This window comes from Pogona vitticeps, chromosome 5 (assembly GCF_051106095.1).
Source record: "Pogona vitticeps strain Pit_001003342236 chromosome 5, PviZW2.1, whole genome shotgun sequence".
NCBI lineage: Eukaryota > Metazoa > Chordata > Lepidosauria > Squamata > Agamidae > Pogona > Pogona vitticeps.
Window position 1 is genome coordinate 149,984,228 of NC_135787.1, and position 21,080 is coordinate 150,005,307.

General features: G+C 39.3%; 1 protein-coding gene and 1 long non-coding RNA gene across 3 annotated transcripts in view; one reads left to right on the top strand and one right to left on the bottom strand.

The window, feature by feature from the left end:
- The window catches only part of LOC140707357 (uncharacterized), a 49,889-nt gene extending 36,272 nt beyond the window's left edge, over window positions 1-13,617 (bottom strand). Inside the window, exon 1 of the long non-coding RNA XR_012087353.2 lies at window positions 9,018-13,617. This is a non-coding gene — a long non-coding RNA (uncharacterized LOC140707357). The remainder of the gene's footprint in view (window positions 1-9,017) is intronic.
- RPS16 (ribosomal protein S16) lies at window positions 13,591-16,840 on the top strand. Of its 2 annotated transcripts, none has more exons than XM_020804048.3 (6): window positions 13,591-13,693; window positions 13,798-13,850; window positions 14,879-14,980; window positions 15,615-15,711; window positions 16,407-16,454; window positions 16,648-16,840. In XM_020804048.3, exons 2-6 carry the CDS (start codon window positions 13,803-13,805, stop codon window positions 16,791-16,793), a joined length of 441 nt encoding a protein of 146 aa, XP_020659707.1. In that variant the 5' UTR covers window positions 13,591-13,693; window positions 13,798-13,802; the 3' UTR covers window positions 16,794-16,840. The 2 variants fall into 2 exon arrangements, with proteins under 2 accessions (XP_020659707.1, XP_078233081.1); XM_078376955.1 differs by having other exon boundaries at window positions 13,623-13,689.
- Window positions 16,841-21,080: the final 4,240 nt, after the last annotated feature.

The following is a 21,080-nucleotide window of genomic DNA, read 5'->3' on the forward strand; positions in this document are numbered from 1 at the left end:
GAAAACAGCGGGGAAGCCATTTTGCGATGTTGTAAAAATCATCGTATTGCGAACAAACGGTTCACAAAGCACGGACCTATTCCACATCCAGCGAAAAAAACCCATTGGAAACATCGTCAAAAAAGTCACCGTCCTGCGGTTTCATTGTTCTGCAAGGTAATCGTGTAGCGGGGCACCACTGTATATGGATTGAAGACAGTCTGAATAAGACACACCAAATCCTGTGAGAGAAACTGAACCTTGGAGACTTCCATAAGAGTTATTAAGAAGGGATGTTAATTTTTTAAAATATACAACATTGTATTTAAAAATAAAGGGGGTGAGGAATAGACTGATGCATGGGCAGATGGGCTTGGGTATCTTGCCCATCCTCATCTGTGCAGACAGACAGGAGACCAAAGGATCAGTTCCTCCTTCGGTTACTACTCCTTCCCTCAAGTGAATAGTTTGTTTCTTTGTTCACCGGTTTCTACTGTGAATGGGTAGATGTGAGGGTGCTTTCATGTTGTCTGTTTATACACACAGAAGCCATCTCTAGGGGCTTCTATATGCAAGCCCAGGCATTAATCTGAATACATTTCTTTGAGCAATAAACATAAACCTTTCTTTTTTTTACCGTACCATGAGCAACTTGGGGAGATTACTCTTAATTCCTAGCCATAAATTTACTAGTCTGTTGCATTCTGCTAACATAATAACTACAAATACTTACAGGTTTTAGATCCAGGAATACTGGTTTGTATAATTATTTCTAGTTAATGTCGTGTTCTCAAAACAATCCAAACAGCATCAGCAGCAAAGCACACAGTGCACAAAACTGGCACCAATCCCGTCGTTTTCACAAATAGCTTGATTTAAAACAAAACCACCCAGGTTTCTACAGACATTTATTTCTGCATATATCAAACATGCCTTTCACATGTATCATTCTTGTAGCAGCAAACATAATGCTTATCTTGACATTTTAATTGGTTTTTAATTAATGGAAATTCATTAATAAGCCAGTCTGTAGTACATCCTGAGTGCCTCACATCATATGTACGATACAAAAGTAGTAAATCAAGTTTAAATGTCCAATTAACAATTTACAGCTGTTTTCCTTTGCTCAATAGAAATTTTTTTTGGTGGTCTGTGCCTATCTAACAATCTAACCTCATAAACTATTATTACAGAACATGCAGAATAGAGAATCAAACCTCTCAGAAATCAGATCTGCCTTAAGAATGACAGCCAAAACCAGAGAGGGGTGGTGGTAGAACCTTTGTAAATGCAGGATCCTGGGGAAAGCTATAGTATCCCTTTCTTCAGCACAGATTTGCAAAACCTGTATTATCTCCTCCACTTCCTTCTTGCACCCCTTGTGCTTTAAAGTGATGCTCTGGACGGCTGAGAAATATCCAGAAGACATTTCTGGTGGTACGGAGGAGATGGAAGTCCTATTTCTTCTGGCACTGCAAATCGAATTCCTCCCTTGGATATGAAAGCACACCAGTGGATCTTTGCCAAAATCGTTATTAAGTCAGACAAAAGGCATATTGCATGATTTATTGCAAGCTGCTTTGATAGCCATGAGGAAAGTAAAATGAACCAGAAGTGCTACATTCAAAACCTTTGGCTGATCAAATGCCATGCAAAACAGATGCATGTAAATTAGAATCACTTCTTACTGGTGAGTTTGTTGCTGTTCCTACAAAAGTGCCAAGCCAGTCACAGATTGCTTCCTATGGGATGCATAGAAAATGCAAGGAACCATCACACAGATACGGGTAGAGCATAGTTGTTAGCCATGACTCAGCAATAGTTCACATGGGCAAGCTTCACATATTCCTTAACTTATCATGGTAGCAGAATAATATAACTGGAAATAGTATTTAATGTTGCAACTGTTAGGTATCCTTCTTCTGTTTGCGAGAACCATGTCTTGGTTACAGGAATAGAGGAAACAATCCGAGCCCAATGGTTTGCCCATATTAGCCAACATTGTTAACTCTTATGGGCAGAAATTCTCTGGGGTTTCAGAGAGCATTTTTTTCTTTTCTAGCTCTACCTGGAGATCCCACATACTACTTCCTGCAAGCAACAGTCAGCTATAACACAGCTCAGCTTCTGAAACCAGATGAGTCAGTGCATTCAGGATGGAATAATAGACTATGGCCTGTCTCTGTAGAATCCAGGTTTAATTACTTACAATTTTTGTTTGTTTTATCATTATAAAACTAACAGTTCATGCCTGCTTGTACCTCACTGTCAGAATGCCTCAAAATCTTTTACATTGCCAGATGCAAACAAAAAACAAAAAAAACTAGTTAGATATGAGCTTTGTTTATATTAAGAAAACCATCTAGTTTACTTTTCTAACCAGATGGTTTTACTAAAGATTTCAGTCTTGGAAGCATTATTCATGGAGGTCTACATATCAACTGTTCTTCACAGACTTTGTCATTCTGCAGAACTTTTCTCTTATGCTGTATATAATCCTGTTTTTGTTTTAAAAAGTTACACTTTAATGAGCCTTGTAATGTTTTTTTTGTTTCACCAAGTGTTAAGGGTGTTACTACTGGCTGAATTCTGCTTTCTGTCCACAGCAAGGAATCTGAACTATAGAAGAATGGTGATATATTAATGTTGTGAGTCATGAAAATGGTGTGGGATTTTGGGTCTAATTAATAGCTCTTAAGAACATTTGCCTTGTTGCACTTGTGCAACTGGTTTATCAGGTCTTCTACAGTCTCCAAGTCTGGCAAAATATACACAAAGCCACCTTCATATTTTTCTTCTTGAAGCCATGGTGTCACTGTGTTATGTAAAACAATGGATTATGGTTAACATTGTTGACTGCTTCTGCTTCTCCATAACCCCTTTTCTGTCACACTTTTGCCTCTACATTTAAAACCATTGCACAACAATTTTAGAAAACAGTCTGCTCATTGTGTATTGTTTCATCATGATCCATAATAAAATCGCTTAAATGCGTACATAACCAACCAGCAATTTTGAGCAACATGACTCTATTTATGAGCAACAAGTCGGACTTGTTGTTCAATGAATTTTAAAAAATCAAATAGGTAAATACTTAGGGTCTGCAAAACCAGTTGACTTGAATGTCAGTTTTGTACATGGAATAAATTTGTAAGTTTCACTGTAGATTTCTGGTATTAGCTGCTTATCCCTCAAACATTCAAAGACATGTGGAAAGAACTTTCTCATGGTGATAAGATGCTTCTGTTTCTAAATAAAATTTGGTTTCTTGGTTCTCTCCGCTAGTATGCAATACAAGCCAAGGTGTTGTTGGTTAACACCTCCATCTGATTTATAATGTTTTCATATGTCACACAATCCTGCAAATGAGATAGGGATGTTGTTTGTTAATACCTCTGCTTGATTTATTCTTCTGTCATATGTCATGCAATCCTGTAAATGAAATAGGGAGTTCAACATCAAAACTAAAAGTAGAAATTCCAGGTAAATACCTTCATAGAATGCTGGTGTGCAGCTGTCAAACTAGGAATTAATGGGAATGTCCTTCCTTTGACTTGTGCAGAGCACTACCTTGCTCCCTCTCTCTCATTCTCAACCTCTCTCTTTTTCCTCCTCCCCCTCCCCTCTTCTCCTTGTCCAGATCTAAGGGTACAAAGAGAAATTACATATAGCTCATAATTAGAGCTGAAAGCACATTAGTGTTGGAGAAATGTGACTGAGGTAGTCTTTCATGTTTGAGAAATCAGAATTCCTGTGCATAAGTACCAAAGGCCAGTCACTAGACAAGTCAGAAGAATTTGCTTTGTTTTGTGATTGGCCTTTGGTGCTAAGGTACTTTTGTACTAGGAGTTGAAAGAATCATGCTGTGACAATGATTGGTTGTGACATTCACACACAAATCAACTACTAAGGAACCTTCTCATTCAATTACAGGGTATCTATAATGTCTGCTTCTGCTTTAAGGAAACTATACTGAATTCAATAAGATAGAAACTACTGCCAAATAAATATGCATAGGGTTCTACACAACAGCACAGATTTTTAAATGACTGCAGGACTGCAACCCCATTAAGAGTAGCGACAGAAAACCTTTCCTTTTTGTTCTACGGATAATGTCACCACCATTGTCATCATGTGCCCAACTCAGCATTCAGCTTTGGAGATGGAGCATCTAGTGTGGCTGAGAAGGCAAATTAGAGAGTGACAATCCCTTCCATGCTGAAGATGAGGGGAAGATGCTATCTGTCCCCTGTCCAGCTCCCTGATTTGCTGGTTTCGGGACTGTCTCTTCTTGGCCTTCTGAACAAGGGTCTCTTCAAATTGAGAGAGGCCATGCTGTATCGCCTGCCTCCAGGCTGAACACTCAGATGTCAAGGTTTCCCATCTGTTGAGGTCCATTCCTAAGGCCTTGAGATCCCGCTTGCAGATATCCTTGTATCGCAGTTGTGGTCTCCCTCTGGGGCACTTTCCCTGCACTAATTCTCCATACAGGAGATCTTTTGGAATCCAATCTCATGACATTCCCAAGCCAATGTAGATGTTGATGTTTCAGTAATGTATACATGCTAAAAATTCCAGCTCGTTCTAGCACTACTCTATTTGGAACTTTGTCCTGCCAGGTGATACCAAAAATGTGTTGGAGACAACACATATGGAACGTGTTCAACTTCCTCTCCTGCCGTGCACAAAGGGTGCAGGGAGGAGGCTTTGTGTATATCACTGCCTACCCATAATGAATATATAAAGGCTGAATGGTCAAGGATGTTTTTTCAAAGTGCTTGTGGTCCAACAGCTTAGTTATCCTTATAATGTCTCTGTATGGTATGTTACTTTCATATTGCAGATGGGGGAATCTAAGGCTGAAAACTTTTGGCCTGCTCAAAGTCACGTGGTGAGTTCATGACAAAAGTATGTCTCTCTGAATTGAGAATTTCCTGTACCTTTTTCCAGGCTTGCAGCATAGACCCTAGGCATGTTCCTCGAAAATCACTTCAACTGTGTTTCATTGTGTTGTAATGCTATTCCTGCTTCTTACAGAGAGCTGGAGTCATTTATTTTCTCAGTTTCTAAGCCATCACAGTAGGTCATACACATGTAACAAAGGGGACCCTGTTTTTGCAATCACTCCAGGGCCCCTCCATATTAATCCAGCCTTGCTTTCAGCCTCCACCAGGCAGAGCCCAATGTTATATATATTTAGGTAAAGATAAACCATTTAAGTTATTGCTAAGGCGAGGAGAAAATTCTTATATAATATATACCATAAGTAGTTGTATATAACAGAATTGATAATATTAAGCTGCAGAGCCCCTCTCAGTTTCTTGCGCTGACTTGCATGTGACCTCATGGTGCACCAGACAGTTTGTCCAAAGACCCCACTGACACCAGTCCTGTGTTGCTCCTTTGCATTCATCATCTTTGTTCCTCCCATATACAGCATCCAACTAGTAACTGTGCCATTCTTTCCAATCAGAATGAAGCTATGTAAGGAAACAAAGAGATCAGTGTGCAGTTCATTTTGGCCAGTTCTGCCAACTATCTTCAACTTCAGTTTTGATCCCAGCCTGCAGGAAAAAAAAATCAGGGGTCTGAAAGTCTAACTCAAGCCATCTCTTTATAACTACAAAAGTACATGATTTATGTTCAGTAATGAACATTAGAAATCAGGGCCCATTTTGTCCTACGATTTACTTGGAATGGTTCCTTAACTTCCAAGGCATAAAACTCAATATAAATTTGTACACATATAATTGACCTAACAGTGCATCACCAATTTATTCAAAACATAGTCTTCAAAGCAAATCACAGCCACCTAAAATGTTTTCTAACATAGCATAAAAATGAAGCAGCAGGCATTTAGAATGCATTTTCTGAAGCTTAGGGCAAAAAGCTTTTTAAAAGAAAAAACACCGAACTTGATCATAGACCTGCAACACAAGTTATTCCCACAATACACCCCTTCAGTTGCCCACAGTGATTTTCCATTGTCAATATAATAAAATAATAATATAATCTTAGAAATGCCGAGCTAGAAGAGATCTTTGGATCATCAAGTTCAGCTCCTATCAAGGAGGCACAATGGAGAATCAAACTCCCACCCTCTGGATCCACAGCCAGATACATAAACCACTGAGCTATCCAGCTGTAGAACATTTTTTTTCAGAACAGAAAAAACAACCAGAAATTTGCAGCTATTCAACATCTGTCTGCATAGTCCCCACACTCACTAACTGTTGTGTGGATTTTCTGGATAGACTTTTTGTTTGACAATTAACTGCATTTATGCTCCTTATAAAATACTGTACAAACAATGTATGCAATCTACATGAAATTTAGAGTATTTTACTAATGCAACAGAAGCTTTAAATGTTTTGGCAGTCATTTATACAGTATATTAGTATCAGAATTCTGTTTCCTCACATAAAATTATTAGGAAAAGAGTTTCAACCCTAAGTGCTGGCTTCCAATCAAAGATGGAAAACGCATGAGGGGCTCTGTCACTCCCCTTTTCTCTGAAACCAATGTCAAGCCTCCCTTTGTCTTGTCCCTTGACTATTGTGCAACGGTCTCTTTAAATCACCAGAGGAACAAATATGTTTTCTGTAATAATGTTCACTCAATGTATTCGCGAAGGCTTTCACAGCCGGGATCTAATGGTTGTTGTGGGTTTTTCAGGCTCTTTGGCCGTGTTCTAAAGGTTGTTCTTCCTAACGTTTCGCCAGTCTCTGTGGCCGGCATCTTCAAAGGACAGCACTCTGTGCTCTGGTGTATTTTGCTTGGGTGTGGAAGAACAACGTTAGGAAGAACAACCTTCAGAACACGGCCAAAGAGCCTGAAAAACCCACAACAACCAATGTTCATTCAGTTTCTCTTTCTGTTTTGTTTCCACCAACATTTAGCTGCCCGGTGTGTGTATTTGCCCCTTTACTCAGGCCCGTATAACACTCGTCACACAGCCAACCTCAGGAACTGAACTCAGCACCAACTCATTTTAAATAGAGCAAATAAGGTTTTATTTAAATAACTGTATTAAAAGAACAGTGTTTATTCCAAGGTTTTAAACTAATTGAGTAGACTTCTTCACTCTTTCTAGCACCCTCCATCTCTCAAACCTCTTTCCAGCTTCTCTCCCAACCCCCTCTCTGCCAACTCCATTTACTGCCCTCTCTCCAACCTCTTTAACCAGACGGTTTCACAAACATACTCCCACTCCTTATCTAGTTTCTTTTTTCAGGCAATCTTCCAAATGGTTCTTAACCAACATTCCAAGCCTCTCACTCACCCCCTCCCATCACAGACTTACCAAACAAATGTATCTTAAACAATAAATTTATCACCACAATACATAAGCAGGCATCACAAACTCATGTAAGGGACACACATGTTTCTACCCATTTATAGTTTGTTCAAATATGTTGCGTGCCTTCTCTCAAAATTCAGTGTACATGAAGGAAAACAACTCCCGCTTTAAACTTTTGAAATGATTTGCTTTTTACATTTACATTTGGATGGCTCTTGCTTTTTCACCAGGAGATCCTTTGCTTCATACTGACTGAACACATCTCTTGATTTTATATTAAATTGAATGCTTGGGTTTTCATCAAATAATTTCTTAACCTAGTACTTGCCAGCACTGCCCCACTCCTTCTGATCTAACTGGGTACAAATGACCTCAGCTGCATAACTTGTACATACTTCATTCATCATCGACAAAAATAGAAATCCCTCAACATCAAAACTACACAAAAGATTTTCACCAAACTGGTGCAAGGCCTGCCACATCAGTACAGTAAAGGCCTTAACTCCTTCAGCTACTGTTTTTAAATTACTATACTTCAGTTATTCTTCATTTTCACCTTTTCAATTCAATTTGGTTAGCCTGTACACCTCACAACAAAGATTTTCTACTATGTAAAACACTTCATAGAGGTAAGTCAAATCCCATCAAATTTATGAGAGACACTTATTTCATACTTCACAGTGGCAAAATACTAAAAATCAATGCCTTTGTTTATAGCAGTTTTCAGAGTAGTAATCATGTTAGCATATCTTAGCATGTCATCAAAATGGAGGGGGAGAAAAACAGGGAGAAAAAAGCAAATCAGGGAGGCACTTTAATGATGGAGCAGATGTATTCCAGTCTGAGTGTCCATGGATCAAAATCCACTTCTCTGAAAACTCACGCTGAAATGAATCAGTTAGTCATTAAAGCGCCACAATATTTTGCCTTTCTCTCTCTCCTTTTAATTCCTCCCTTTAATTTTGCTAAAACACTAAAAACCATTTCCACCTTAATTAACAGAACTGCTACTGCAGCTCAATAATGTACCATAGAAATGTAAGGTGCAAAAAGTGCCACTGTTTGTTGTTTTATTACAACTGGAGTTTTCCTGTTCAGTGCACCTGCACACCTACTGTACTTTTCTCCATTTCTGCAGCATATCCTTTTGTCTGACTTCTCTAGCTGACTCTTTCCTCTGCATGCCACTCTTGTATACATCTGATGACAATTATAGGCTAACACCTACTGGACAGATGCACACTGCCCACCACTGGTATAGCAGTAGGCAAATTTCTTTTCTCACAGCCTAATCTGCTCAGAAGTTACTTTTTAAACTGGAACTCCCAGAATCTTCCAGCTGGTAATTCTGGGGTTGTGGGCCCAAAGGAAAAAAAATTCTCTGCTCCGTTTTTGAGTTTGTTCTTATAAAGCTAAACAGACTAACAATCTTGAGTTTGTTAGAGGTTCATTGAGATGCCAGTGAAACATCATACAGTATAAACAATCTCAGCAAGACTCCTGAGTTTACATTTTGTGACACATCAGATACCGATGGGAAGACAACAAAGCTCGAGAACTCATTAGACCTTACAAGGCAGAATATTGTACTTCCACAATTCTGTTTTGTAATTCATTTTACATCAGCGAAACAGATGACATTATAAATATCAAGAACATATGATTCTCCACCTCAGGGCTGAACACAACAAATAAAATTTTAAAATTCAATTAGAATGCCACTTTTACATACTGATACCTCCCACTTTTCCTCAGTGGTCCAGTTTTTGGCTCCATTTCCGCTGGCATTCTCCACCTCTGTATGTCACTAAAGATATATTTCATAAATGCTTCTTCTATGTTACAGATTAAGCTATTTTGCCTCTGTGCTGCATCATCTAGTTCACAGATGAAATCTGATTTATTCATTTAATACATGAGTCATTAGACTAAAATATAGACTCAATATACTATTTTATAATGCCTTTGTTGGTAAGAAGAAATGAGTTCACACACTTTCCATTCCTCACTAAATACTGCATTTCCCCCTAATAATTGCCACTGAAACAATGCGTAAAAAACCAAACAAGGTGATTTTTATGTGTTTGAGTTAGAGTATTCATGTACTAACTGAATTTGGAAATTATGTTTGCTGCGTGCAGCACTGAGGGGGAATGTCAAATGTTCCTGATATTTATAATTTACAATGTCATCTGCTTCCCTGATGTAAATTGAATTACAAAACAAAATTGTGGAGGTGAATTCTGCCTTGTAAGGAGCACACGCTTTGCTATAATTGGTCTGATGAATCCTTGAACTTCGTTATCTCCCCATCAATATCTGATGTGTCACAAAGTGTAAACTCAGGAGTCCTGCCGGGACTGTTTATGTGTCCTTTCACCGGCATCTCAATGAACCTCCAACAAATTCAAGACTGTTATTCTGTTTAGCTTTACAACAACAAACTTGAAAGCAGAAGAGGGAAAATTATTCTTTACAGTATAACCCCAGAATCACCAGCTGGAAGAATCTGGGACTTCCAGGTTAAAGAGTAACTTTTCGAAGCTCTGATTGAAAGCAGATTAGGCTGAGAGTAAAGTAATCTGCCTACAGCTACACCAGTAGTATGCAGTGTGCATCTATCTAATAGATGGTACCCTACAACTCCCATGATTCCTTGTCTTCATAAGAAAAGGTAAAGAATGCTGGGAGTTGCAGTCCATCAATATCTTGAGGGCTGCACTTTTACTATGCACCGGGTTTTACAGCAGAGGGAGATTTGAATGATGAAATGTAAAGCTTCACAGCAGAAGATCTAAACAGACTACAGTAGGACCTCCTTATTCACGGATCAGTATCCACTGATTCACTTATCTATGTCTGAAAATATTGAAAGTATTAAAATAAAAAAAAATCCAGAAAAACTATTTTCACATGTATTAGCAGAACCAACCATTAGAGGGAGTCAGAGAACATGCTATGAATACTTGTTAGGGAAGAATACATAGCATGGTATCTGGCACCTTCTAGTGACCAGTTCTGGTAATGAATGTTCTAACAAGGGCATGCATAGCTTACATGTTTACAATATGCATACACTCAATATTTGTAAACACTGTAAGAGCAATGACAACCATACTGTTCCAAATCTTTGTGACTTGATCTCAATACAGTTTTTTGGTAAAATGATCTGGGGAATGACTTTGTCTTATCTAAGGTAAGTCAGCTGTCCTTGAAAAGAGAGAGCACATTAGACTTATCCTCCTACAATGACATCAGAAACACCTGCAAACAGCTATAGTGGTACCATCTCTGTATTATCTGGCCTCATTAGCCTTATAGGTCCAACTTCATTATTCTATGATTCTATAAGAAATTGTACTAAATAACCACTAGGTGGCAGACAAATCCTAATTGATTCCAAAGCTAATTTATCAAAATGAAAAGAATTGTATTGAATTCACTATAAAACTGGAGGCTTCTTGATCTGAATGGGTGTAATTTAAATGTATGTATGTATGCATGCATGCATGTATGCATGCATGTACACACACATACAACATTACTATTAAAGTACATAAAAGCAAGTGAGCTATGTTTGTCCAGGACAAATAAAAAATCCGTAGTTAAGTGCTACCTATGTTAAAGCCAAACCAATACCCAGACCTGTGGGCAAACTTTCCAGGCCTCCAGTTGATCAGGCAAGGTATTACAAAAAGCAAGAATAGGAGATGTAAAGTCTAACTCTGGCCTCAACTAAACTAAATGCAGTCAAGTTCCATGAAGTTCACTTAACCCTGTGTTGGATGCAGGCCTTTATTGCTTAAGTCATATTCTGAATGGTCTGGATCTTTAAATGGAATACAGAGAGAGATGAAGACATTAATGAATTTGGTACTGCTATTAAAGCTTAAGTACACCCAAGAGGAACAAACCTAGGACAGAGAAATACATAATTTTGCATTCATTTAGTAAAATATAGACTGAAATCAATAATAAATCACAATGAGAATAAGCCAATTAAATCAGTAGGGATTTGGTGAGTCAACTACTCGGTAAATTCGATTGATTCTCTGGGCCTGCTCTGACTGAGACTTACAACTGGATTTCTACTATAAAATATTATTATTTGATTTTTGTCAATAGCCTTAGATGAAAGATTGTTTGGTGGGCAGAGAAAAAGAAAAGTAAAGAAAAGCACATCAATTTTCATACTACCAAGTGTGTAACGAATAAGGCCGAAGTCCTGCTAAGGATACTTACTTGGAAGAGCCATGTGGCACAGTAAACTGCAGTCAAAAGCTCTGTTCATGACCTGTGTTAGATTCCAGGTGATTAAGGCAGCTGGCTCAAGGTCAGCTCAGCTTTCTACCCTACCCTTTCAAAGTCAGCAAACTGAGCACCCAGTTCACTGCGTGCATGGGTGGGTGTCAATGTGTAGCCTGCATAATTAAATTGTAAACCACTCAGAGAGTGCTTTAAGTGCTACAGGGCAGTAATATAAGCAGCACACTTTGCTTTTTTTGCTTTTATTTAAAAGTGGATCCCATAGTATTAGTTGGATTTACTTTCAGATACCAAATTGGAATTTAGTTATTTGATGTTAGGTAATATGCTGTGTGAAGCGGAAGAGACCCTTGTTCTGATAAATTCAGTCTGTGTTAGGTCCTGACTAGACATAGCATGGAAACTGGTTCTACTAGATAGGCTTGTTCCTGCTTTCATCTTTCACAGATCAGCACAGCAATACAGGAAAATAGTAAGAAGTGAAGTATGCAGTTATGACTGATTATTTGATGTTAGTATGTTGTCATAGCTACACATATTGCACATATCAAAAAGTATAGCAGAATGGTTAACCTCCAGTATGTTGTTGAGCTCCATGTGACAACAATTTCAGGATCATAGAATATGGGAGTTGAAGTCCAAAATCTAAAAAGCTACAGATTCTTTATTCCTTGCCATTTTCATGGGCCAAATGCTTTTTAAATGTAATGAAATTAAACTAGTTAAAACAATACTAACTACATCTAAAACTAACTAGCTACAAAACTGAATTAACAATAAGGGCCAGGTTACTGAACTGGATTCCCTGTGTTCAAGCAGCTACAAAGCTTCAAGGAAGTTGTGTACTTTTAGTGTGTGAGAATTGGGTCATACATGTAAACTGCCAGCAACTATTTCTGTGGTCATTACTACCTTACAGATTGATCTCCAATATTAGGGAAAACACACAGGTTCCTTGGTAGGGTAGAATCTATGATCACTTCAATAGCTGTAGCTTGGTTCACACTATTTGTGAATATGATAGTGTATTCAATTCAATTGCTTGTCCACTGAAAGTATTAGTTAGTCCTTTAAAATTAAATCATCCTTAAAAATTAACTTCCCTTATTTTCTGAAAGCATGAAATTTTTTGAAACAAACTAAAACAGGATGTGCTCAGGATTCTGACTATCAAAGGCTGGATTCACAAGTTAACATTGCTTGTGTGCTACAACTACTACTTGCTTGCCTCCCAATGATGCTTAAGGGCCAGAAGACCTGGATTCAAATCCCTTCTTCACCAACAAAAGCTTACTGGCTGGATGTTAATAGTAAAGCCATTCCTTGGACATCCTTGTATTGTTTTTACATTATTATTTTTTAATCCTGCAAAGGTTGTTTTATGTTGGGGGCAACCTGATACCAAAATTCCAGTTTAATTAGAACTACAGAACATAGGTAGGAGTTTCTGCATCCCATGAATTGCTCCAACACATATGTAGACTTCTCTAACAAGATCAGCTTGTGCACTGACTTCACGATCTGACAATCCCAACTGCACGGACAGCAATCTATACTAAATTTTATACATGTTTAACAACACTACAGCATATTAAAGACTAACAGCTTTATCTCCAACCCAGGAGCAGGTGGTACCTTTAATCAACCATTAAAGATATAAAACAAACAAAACACAGATAGCGAGCTTTCGATGATAAATCATTTTCTTCAGCAGCACGTAAGTTTGTGTGGAATATATCTGTGAAGACTCTCAATGTGGAACTTTCCTAGATTACAATCTAAATTCTCACTGAAATAAGCCGGCTCGTCGGGAAGGGATCACAATACTTTTTTCTTAGAGACATATTTAAACCGTTAACACGGCTTCCTCGTTGGAAAACGGCAGTCTGCCTTCGTCGGTGCTATACCCACACACACGACAGTCTGCAGCCTCCGCTCCCGCCTACCCTGGACCAAAGAGCACAACTTCCCCGCTTCCAAAGAACCAGTTCAGACAAAAAGAACGCGCCCCCTCCCGAGCCCTGCCGGAAAGCGCGCCCCGTGTCGTGCTGCCGGAAGTGACGTCAAGCTTTGCGGCCGAGGCAGGCCCTTGGAGACGGACTCGGGAAGCCCCGTTCTTCCTTTCGCGGCTGTTTCCGTCGACGGTGGGTGAGTCGGGGAAGGGCTCCGGCTTTCGCCTCCCCGTGTTCTTTCCACCCACCCATCCCCTCACGCGCGGGTCGCTCACCCTACCTTGTGTTTCTCCCCCGCAGGCGCCATGCCGGCCAAGGGACCCCTCCAGAGCGTGCAGGTCTTCGGCAGGAAGGTGAGACGCCTCGCGTGGCGCCGGCCAAAGGAGGCCTGGGGCCTTCCCTGCCCCGCTTTCTCCCCCCGCGGCCTCAGGCAGGCGGTTTTTTTTGGGGGGGGGAGAGCCCGTCTTTGGGGAGGGGCATCGCCCCCTCGCTTTCCTTCCTCCGCTTCCACCTACAACGCCTCGTGTCTCGTCTCCACGTCGATGCCCCTCGTGGGCGCCACGTTTTCTCGTGCAACCGAGTTCGGGGATCCGGTTCCTTTCTCAGGCCGTCTTCTCGAAAGCCCAAGTGAACGGCTTTCTTTTTCCCTTCCCTTTTCCCTTCTGTCTTTTTCATCAGACAGGCAGGGTTTCCATAGTTCCGTTCTTGCCCTGGGGAGTACTATTTCCCCCTGGCGTTGGCCTTTTCTATTCACCCATTCATTCCTTCGGGAAGGTGATGCTTGTGGTCAAAAAGGGGGGGGGGGTTGGCTTTAGTTTGGCAAGAAACGAAAGGGAAAAAATTGAGTTTCCTGATAGGGCTGAGAGCCATGTGTTCGAAACTGGCAGCAGTAACGTTTGTCTGCTTACTCCATGAAATGACTACTATGAATTTTGTCATGGAGCATTCATCTGATAGAGATTAGCCAGTGGCCAGTGATCTAATTCCAATTTAAGACAGATCTCCTTGTTTTTGTGTTAGAGGATAAAATGTACTGCCTCTTCTGATATTTTCCATTTACAGTCTTACTTCTTCATTCATAGCATTCTAAAATCAGATACACTGTGGGTCAAATCTTTAGTTTCTAAATATTGGTGTCTTACTACATATTATCTGCGTATTATTCTATTTTGCCATGATTGAATACCAGACACTACATTGAAGTAGTAGGCAGATTGGATTTAGTTAAAATAATTTCAGAAGCAGCAGCATTTGTAAATGGGTAACTTCGAGGCATTGTTCATAGGTAAATATTTTAGAAAGCTTTTCTTAAGTAGTTAGTACATAAGTGAGATAATATGTTACAATTTTTCCACATTTTTCTTGCCATATTCTGTTGTAGAAAACTGCTACTGCAGTTGCTCACTGCAAAAGAGGAAATGGCCTCATTAAGGTGAATGGAAGGCCTCTGGAAATGATAGAGCCTAGAACTCTGCAATATAAAGTAAGTTGTTTGTTCATTTTTTTATGTTTTCAATTCCGTTTATATTCAATGAGAATTTGATTTAGGAATGAATAACTTCATAGTGTTTGTGAACAATTTTTTTGTGCTTTCTTAGCGGCTTATATGACATAGTTTGCCATTTTCAGCTTCCTTTACGGTTGCACTCTGCCCACCTTTATTTGGTAGCTGCTTTTATTCTGTTTTTTACTTATCTACTGACTTGGTTGTAGAGCCAAAATAGGACTAGTTTAGGCAGTGGTTTGCTAAGTCCAAGTAAGATCATCATTCACCTTAGCAGAGTTAAGATAATATGCAATAGAAATAGCACTGCATGGAACTAATGAAGTGAGCTATGGTCCACAAAGTGCCATGAGGCTTGTTAATACATATGCATAGGGTTGTAATACTTGCACTGTTTAAAAAGTAAGTATGTTGGCCTGAATCATAATGTTCTTTTACACATATTTAAATTGAATAACTCATGTGATAAATTGTTACTAACCATTGAGGCTCTGATCACACTACTAGGCCCATGACTTGTAAGCAGTTGGCACCCTTTTAGTTAACCACAGATAAGTATATTACTTAATTTGTGTTTTTATAACATTTAATAACCAAAATGCTATTTCTTCAGTTGCTTGAACCAGTTCTCCTTTTGGGCAAGGAGCGTTTTGCAGGAGTTGACATCAGGGTCCGTGTGAAAGGTGGTGGCCATGTAGCACAGATATACGGTAAGATTTTAATGAACTTATCTGTTTATTTGAGTTTAGGAAGGATTATTTTTTAATAATAAATATAAATACACCAAAAACACACAAAAACACCCTTACAGACTGCATTGCTAAAATATTTCCAGTGTTCTTGAAAATGTGCCTCTGTTGCTGCTCCCATACTTTGGAATTCCCTCCCATGGGAGGCTGGACTGGCCCCACCTTTGCTGTCCGTTTGCAAGCAGGTGAAGACCTTTCTCTTCAGGCAAGCTTTCCCTGAGACTGGCTGCCTGCATGGAATTCTTATAATTGTTGGACCTTACTGCTTTGAATGTGTTTTGGTGTTGTTTATCTTTTTAGTATGGTGTTATTTTTTCCATTTTTAGTATTTATAAATTCAGTGTTATCTTTAATATTGTCTCCTAATGTTTAATCTACCTTAGGTCCTTTTAAGGGGAAAGGTGGGGTAAAAATATTTTAAATAAATCATAAATTTAAATCTAGCAGTCATCTGTTGAGTTTGCAATTTTTCCTCTGGTACTGATTTAATCTTATAAATGCATATATGTTTCTATAGGCATACTCCTGTATCTTAGGGTTACAGACTAATCTTCTGAATCACACAGTTGGGCTCTCTAGCCCAAGTTTAACTTAGGTAAAAATTATTTATTTTTATCTTTTATTTGGTACCATTAACTTGTGTTTTTTTTCTACAGCAATTCGGCAGTCCATTTCCAAAGCCTTGGTGGCTTATTACCAAAAATGTGAGTTACAATATATAATTTCAAATCTGCTGCCTTTGTAACCAATGAATTATTGCTTATGTTATTTTAGCATTTGTTGTCTAATTCAAAGAATGTAAAAAATCTTATTGGAACAAAATAATCCATTTTTACGTTTTATTGAATGTAAGGGAAGGTATCAAGGTCTAACACATGTATTCTTTGGTTTCTCAAGATGTTGATGAAGCTTCCAAGAAGGAGATAAAGGATATCCTCATCCAGTATGACAGGACCCTTTTGGTTGCTGATCCTCGTCGTTGTGAGTCCAAGAAGTTCGGTGGACCTGGTGCTCGTGCACGTTACCAGAAGTCTTACCGTTAAAAAAAATGCTTTTTGGTCTTTAAATAAAGTTGAAAACAATTTCTAAATTGTGTTTGACTGAAAACTGTGTTCAGTTCCTTTGTGATCATTTGATAATGGCCAGAAAACTAGAATGTCTCTAATCACCGGTACTTGTAGAATTTCTGTCTTCATTTTCAGTATATACAAAGGTCCTTTATACTGATCTTTTTCCTTCAGGAGGAATGTTAGTTTTCATTTGCCAAATGCAATGAATCTGCACCAAAATTTTAGCTGATTATGTTGGTATAGGTTAAAGGAGACCCCCATCGTCTAAGACACAGTAGTGTGTCTAAGCTCATTTATGTTTTAAAATGTGTTTCCCCATTCTGACCACCTGTTAATGCACTATTATGCTGCATCCAGAACTTGGTTTTTACTTAGTCCGACTACGCATTTGTTACAAGTAGCTAGCTTGTAATAAAATTGGGAGATATATAGATGCACCTTATAAGCAAGATGGCATAGGAATGTATGCAGTGTTCATGGCTTTTTAAATTTAGGGTGACCCTTGTAGGATTTTGAAGTTATTTGAGAGATTTAAAGGAGTAGTTTTATCAGCACCACCCACAAGTGAGTTTCCATGGCCAATCCTCCTCATCTGAGCCCTAGCCCATCTATTACACTGGCTCACATGGTCTTAAGTGTATAAAACATTTCCTTCCTGAATAATACTACACTTTCAAGAGATTAATTTCAACCACAGATCTCTCCTGCCTTATGTGTATTTTACATCACTACACCAGCCTCCAGTGCATTGCTGCATGCACATTTCCATCTTGTTAGTAAGTTCTTGTAGAGGCTAGATAAAGAACACCATGGTTCCAGCAGTTTCACACTATTGACCATGCCCTGCATTTTTCTTCTATTAGAATAGATTTTTCTAGGACTTGAACTTTTAAGTAGGAAAAATATCCTGTTAAAATCAGAATTTTATGATTTTAACAGCATATTTTTCCTACTTTTTAAACATGCCTTTGGAAAAAAAATATTTACAACTCATTCTTGACAAAAATGCTTCACCCTCCAAAACCCTTGGTGGCAGGCCTGTCTTTACAGAACACCCCCCTCCCCTAAATCTCAAAAACTATGGCTGCACAATAGGCTACACTTAGCGGAGAGATGAACAAGCTCCTACAAACCCAGATATGAATTCTGCCCGTGCATGTAGTTTGGCAACAGAGTTACAGGCCCCAACAATTCACACAAAAAGAGTAATTTTTACATAGTAACTGTTCACTGCTGCACAGTTAATGGGCGTTCCTGCCTTTTTAAGCCTCCCTGGACCTGTTCAAAAGATGCATGAGCTGTAAAAATAAATATTCCCTCACTGATGGACATTCAAAGTGTTGGTGCTGCCTAGGTGAGGGGCATCAACCTCGCCATTGTCAATTCTGCAAGAAGTTCACAAATGCAGAAATAAGTAATAGGCAATCCCGTTTAAGGTTTTATTTTGGGTAGATGTCTCTTCAGACTGTCAACACTATTGTCATGGAAATCTTGGGTCCAGCACTTTGGGTTCTAAATAAGGAAACTCATGGAGGCTTTCTAGGCTGAGCCTGCCTCCATTAAACCTCTCAAGAAACAGGCAACCCAAGTAGATTCTAGTCAGCAGCCAGCAACTCCTAGCTTTGATTCCAAAGCTGGGCCCTCCACCTCCAAGGCACCAAACCATTGCTTTCAACTCCCAAAAAGAAAACCACAAATGATATATTTTTAAAAGAAGACCAAAGTTAAGAAATCTAAGCCAATACTCTGCCCAAAGCAAGATCACCCTTCCCTTAACCTCATAAACTACAATCGCAGTACAATCACAGATCAAGCATTGCCGCCAGCTTTCAGCCACTCCCCTTAGTGGAGCTGGCTTGTCCCGCAAGCACTGAACAAGCTGTCAATACCCTGCCACCCCCCAATAGCTGCTTGGACTTTTTGTTAGAACATTTAAAATGCTGGCAGATCTATATTTTAAATTTTCAGCAAAAAAAAAATGAAATATTGGGGAGAAAATGACGGGTTTTGTTTTGCTTTGCTTTGTTTTGGTCTGTCTGAGGAGTATCTGGTGGATGTAGGAAGGCAGGAAAGTCTCCCATTACTGCCTGATTAGTGATTCTGATTCCTAGGGTGGCCATGTGGGAGGTGCAATATATTGAATCCAGACCTGATCACATATGATGGCAGGATGGATAGTCACCTAGTTCTCTGTACCTCAAACTGATAACCTGGAGGATTCACCCAAATTTAAGGAAGAAAACTGTTTACAAGGTATGTTATTGTTTAGTCATGTCCGACTCTTTGTGACCCCATGGACCAGAGCACACCAGGCCCTCCTGTGTTCCATTGCCTCCCAGAGTTGGGTCAAATTCATGTGGTTGCTTTGATGACACTGTCCAACCATCTCATCCTCTGTCATCCCCTTCTCCTCTTGCCTTCACACTTTCCTATCATGGTCTTTTCCAGGGAGTCTTCTCTATGCCATTACAAGGCATAACTACAGACACACACACACAAAAAGTTGATTTTGTGACATCTTTAAAGAGAATGTATTTGTTGCCACAGTTGCACAGTTTTTACTACACCTTAATAGTAATCTAAAGATAGTTTTAGAAGCGTTAGCTATGTTAGTCTGTGCAAGCATATCAGGCAAAATCCAAAGAAATAAAAAGACAAAAGCACATGGCACCTTAAAGGCTAACTATTATAACGTGAACTTTTGTGGACAAGTACACTTTGCCAGTTACGTACTTGTCTGATGAAGTGGATGTATCCACAAAAGCTCACATAAAAATATAATAGCTAGTCTTTAGGGTGCCACATGTTTTTGTCTTTTTGTTTGTTTTTGATTTTGCCTGATGTCTTTAAAGATGTATCTTTTGCCAATAATAACACATCAATCAATGGGTTCTGTGACTTCTTGCTTCTTTAGATGTCCAGTTCTCAAATAATTATTGAAGTGCCTGCAAAACATGTTGGGTTTGATTTAAATCGAATTGAATTAAATCATGATTTAAATTACGATTTAAATTTTAAAAATTAGATTTTTTAAAAATGATTTAAACCAACCTGATTTTTAAAATTCATTGATTTTTATTCACCCTGCTGCAAAATGTTTATCTGGATGCTAGAACCCCCATATTGCAGTTGTCCCTGATTCTTTCTCAGCTAACCACACCCCTCAACCTGATGGTTACCTCCAATCTCAAACTGATCTCGTACAAAACTTTGTTTTTGGTTGCCATTACTTCTGCATGCACTACTAGCGAACTGGGCACTCTACATTGTGATTTCCTACAATTCTATAGGGATCAGGTGAAATTATTCCCTGATCTTTCTTTCTTGCCCAAGGTGGTTTCTGAGTTTCACTTAAGACAACTCTTGGTACTCTCTATATTTTTTTTTCCACCACTCACTTCCAACTTAGAAACGTCACTCCACACTCTGGATGTCCATAGGGCTTTAGCTTTGTACATGTCCACAACTAAAGTTTTTGGAAGTCCAACAGACCTTTTGTCAGACATCAAGGCCTCAAAAAAGGTCACAATGTTACACCTCAGAGACTCTCTAAGTGGATAGTGGCATGATCTCTTTATACTACCAACTAGCAAAAAAAGCCACTGCCTAGTTGCTCAAAAGGGCACTCAACCAGACCAGCTGTTATATCCATGGCATTTCTCAAAGGAGTTCAGCTAAGGGACATTTGCAACCTGGTCCCAGCCTTTGACGTTCATCCACGCTGACTGGACGTCCAGACTAAGTTTGATGCTGCATTCCGCACATCTCCTCTGTGTTAGTGTGGCATACCTCCAGCTCGTAAGTCAGCTTCCCGATCACCCAATGTTTAATTGCACAGAGACCACAAAGAAGAAGGGCAGGTTGCTTACCTACAACTGTAGTTCTTTGAGGGATCATCTGTGAGTTCATTCAACCCCCTCTCCTCCCCTCAGTCTGTCATAAAATTCCTATTATTTCTAGGTCAGTGGCAGACTTAGGTAACAGAAAGCTGCCTTCAGGCTGGGGAGTATGTGCACTGAGGAAGGGTGTCTCCTAACACTTTCTAGGCTCTAGAATGGGGCTCTCTAAACTTTTCAGTATGAGCGCCACATTATATATTTTACACATTTTTGAGGGCTGAAGTAGAGAAGGGAAACCTAAGCTATTCCCCAACCCTCACTGTCTTTGCAAAGACAGTGGGGGTGGGGGATCACTTGGGTTCCCCTCCCCTTCTCTTTCTCTGCCTGGGTCAGGTAAAAAGGCAAGGCGGTCTGGATGTGT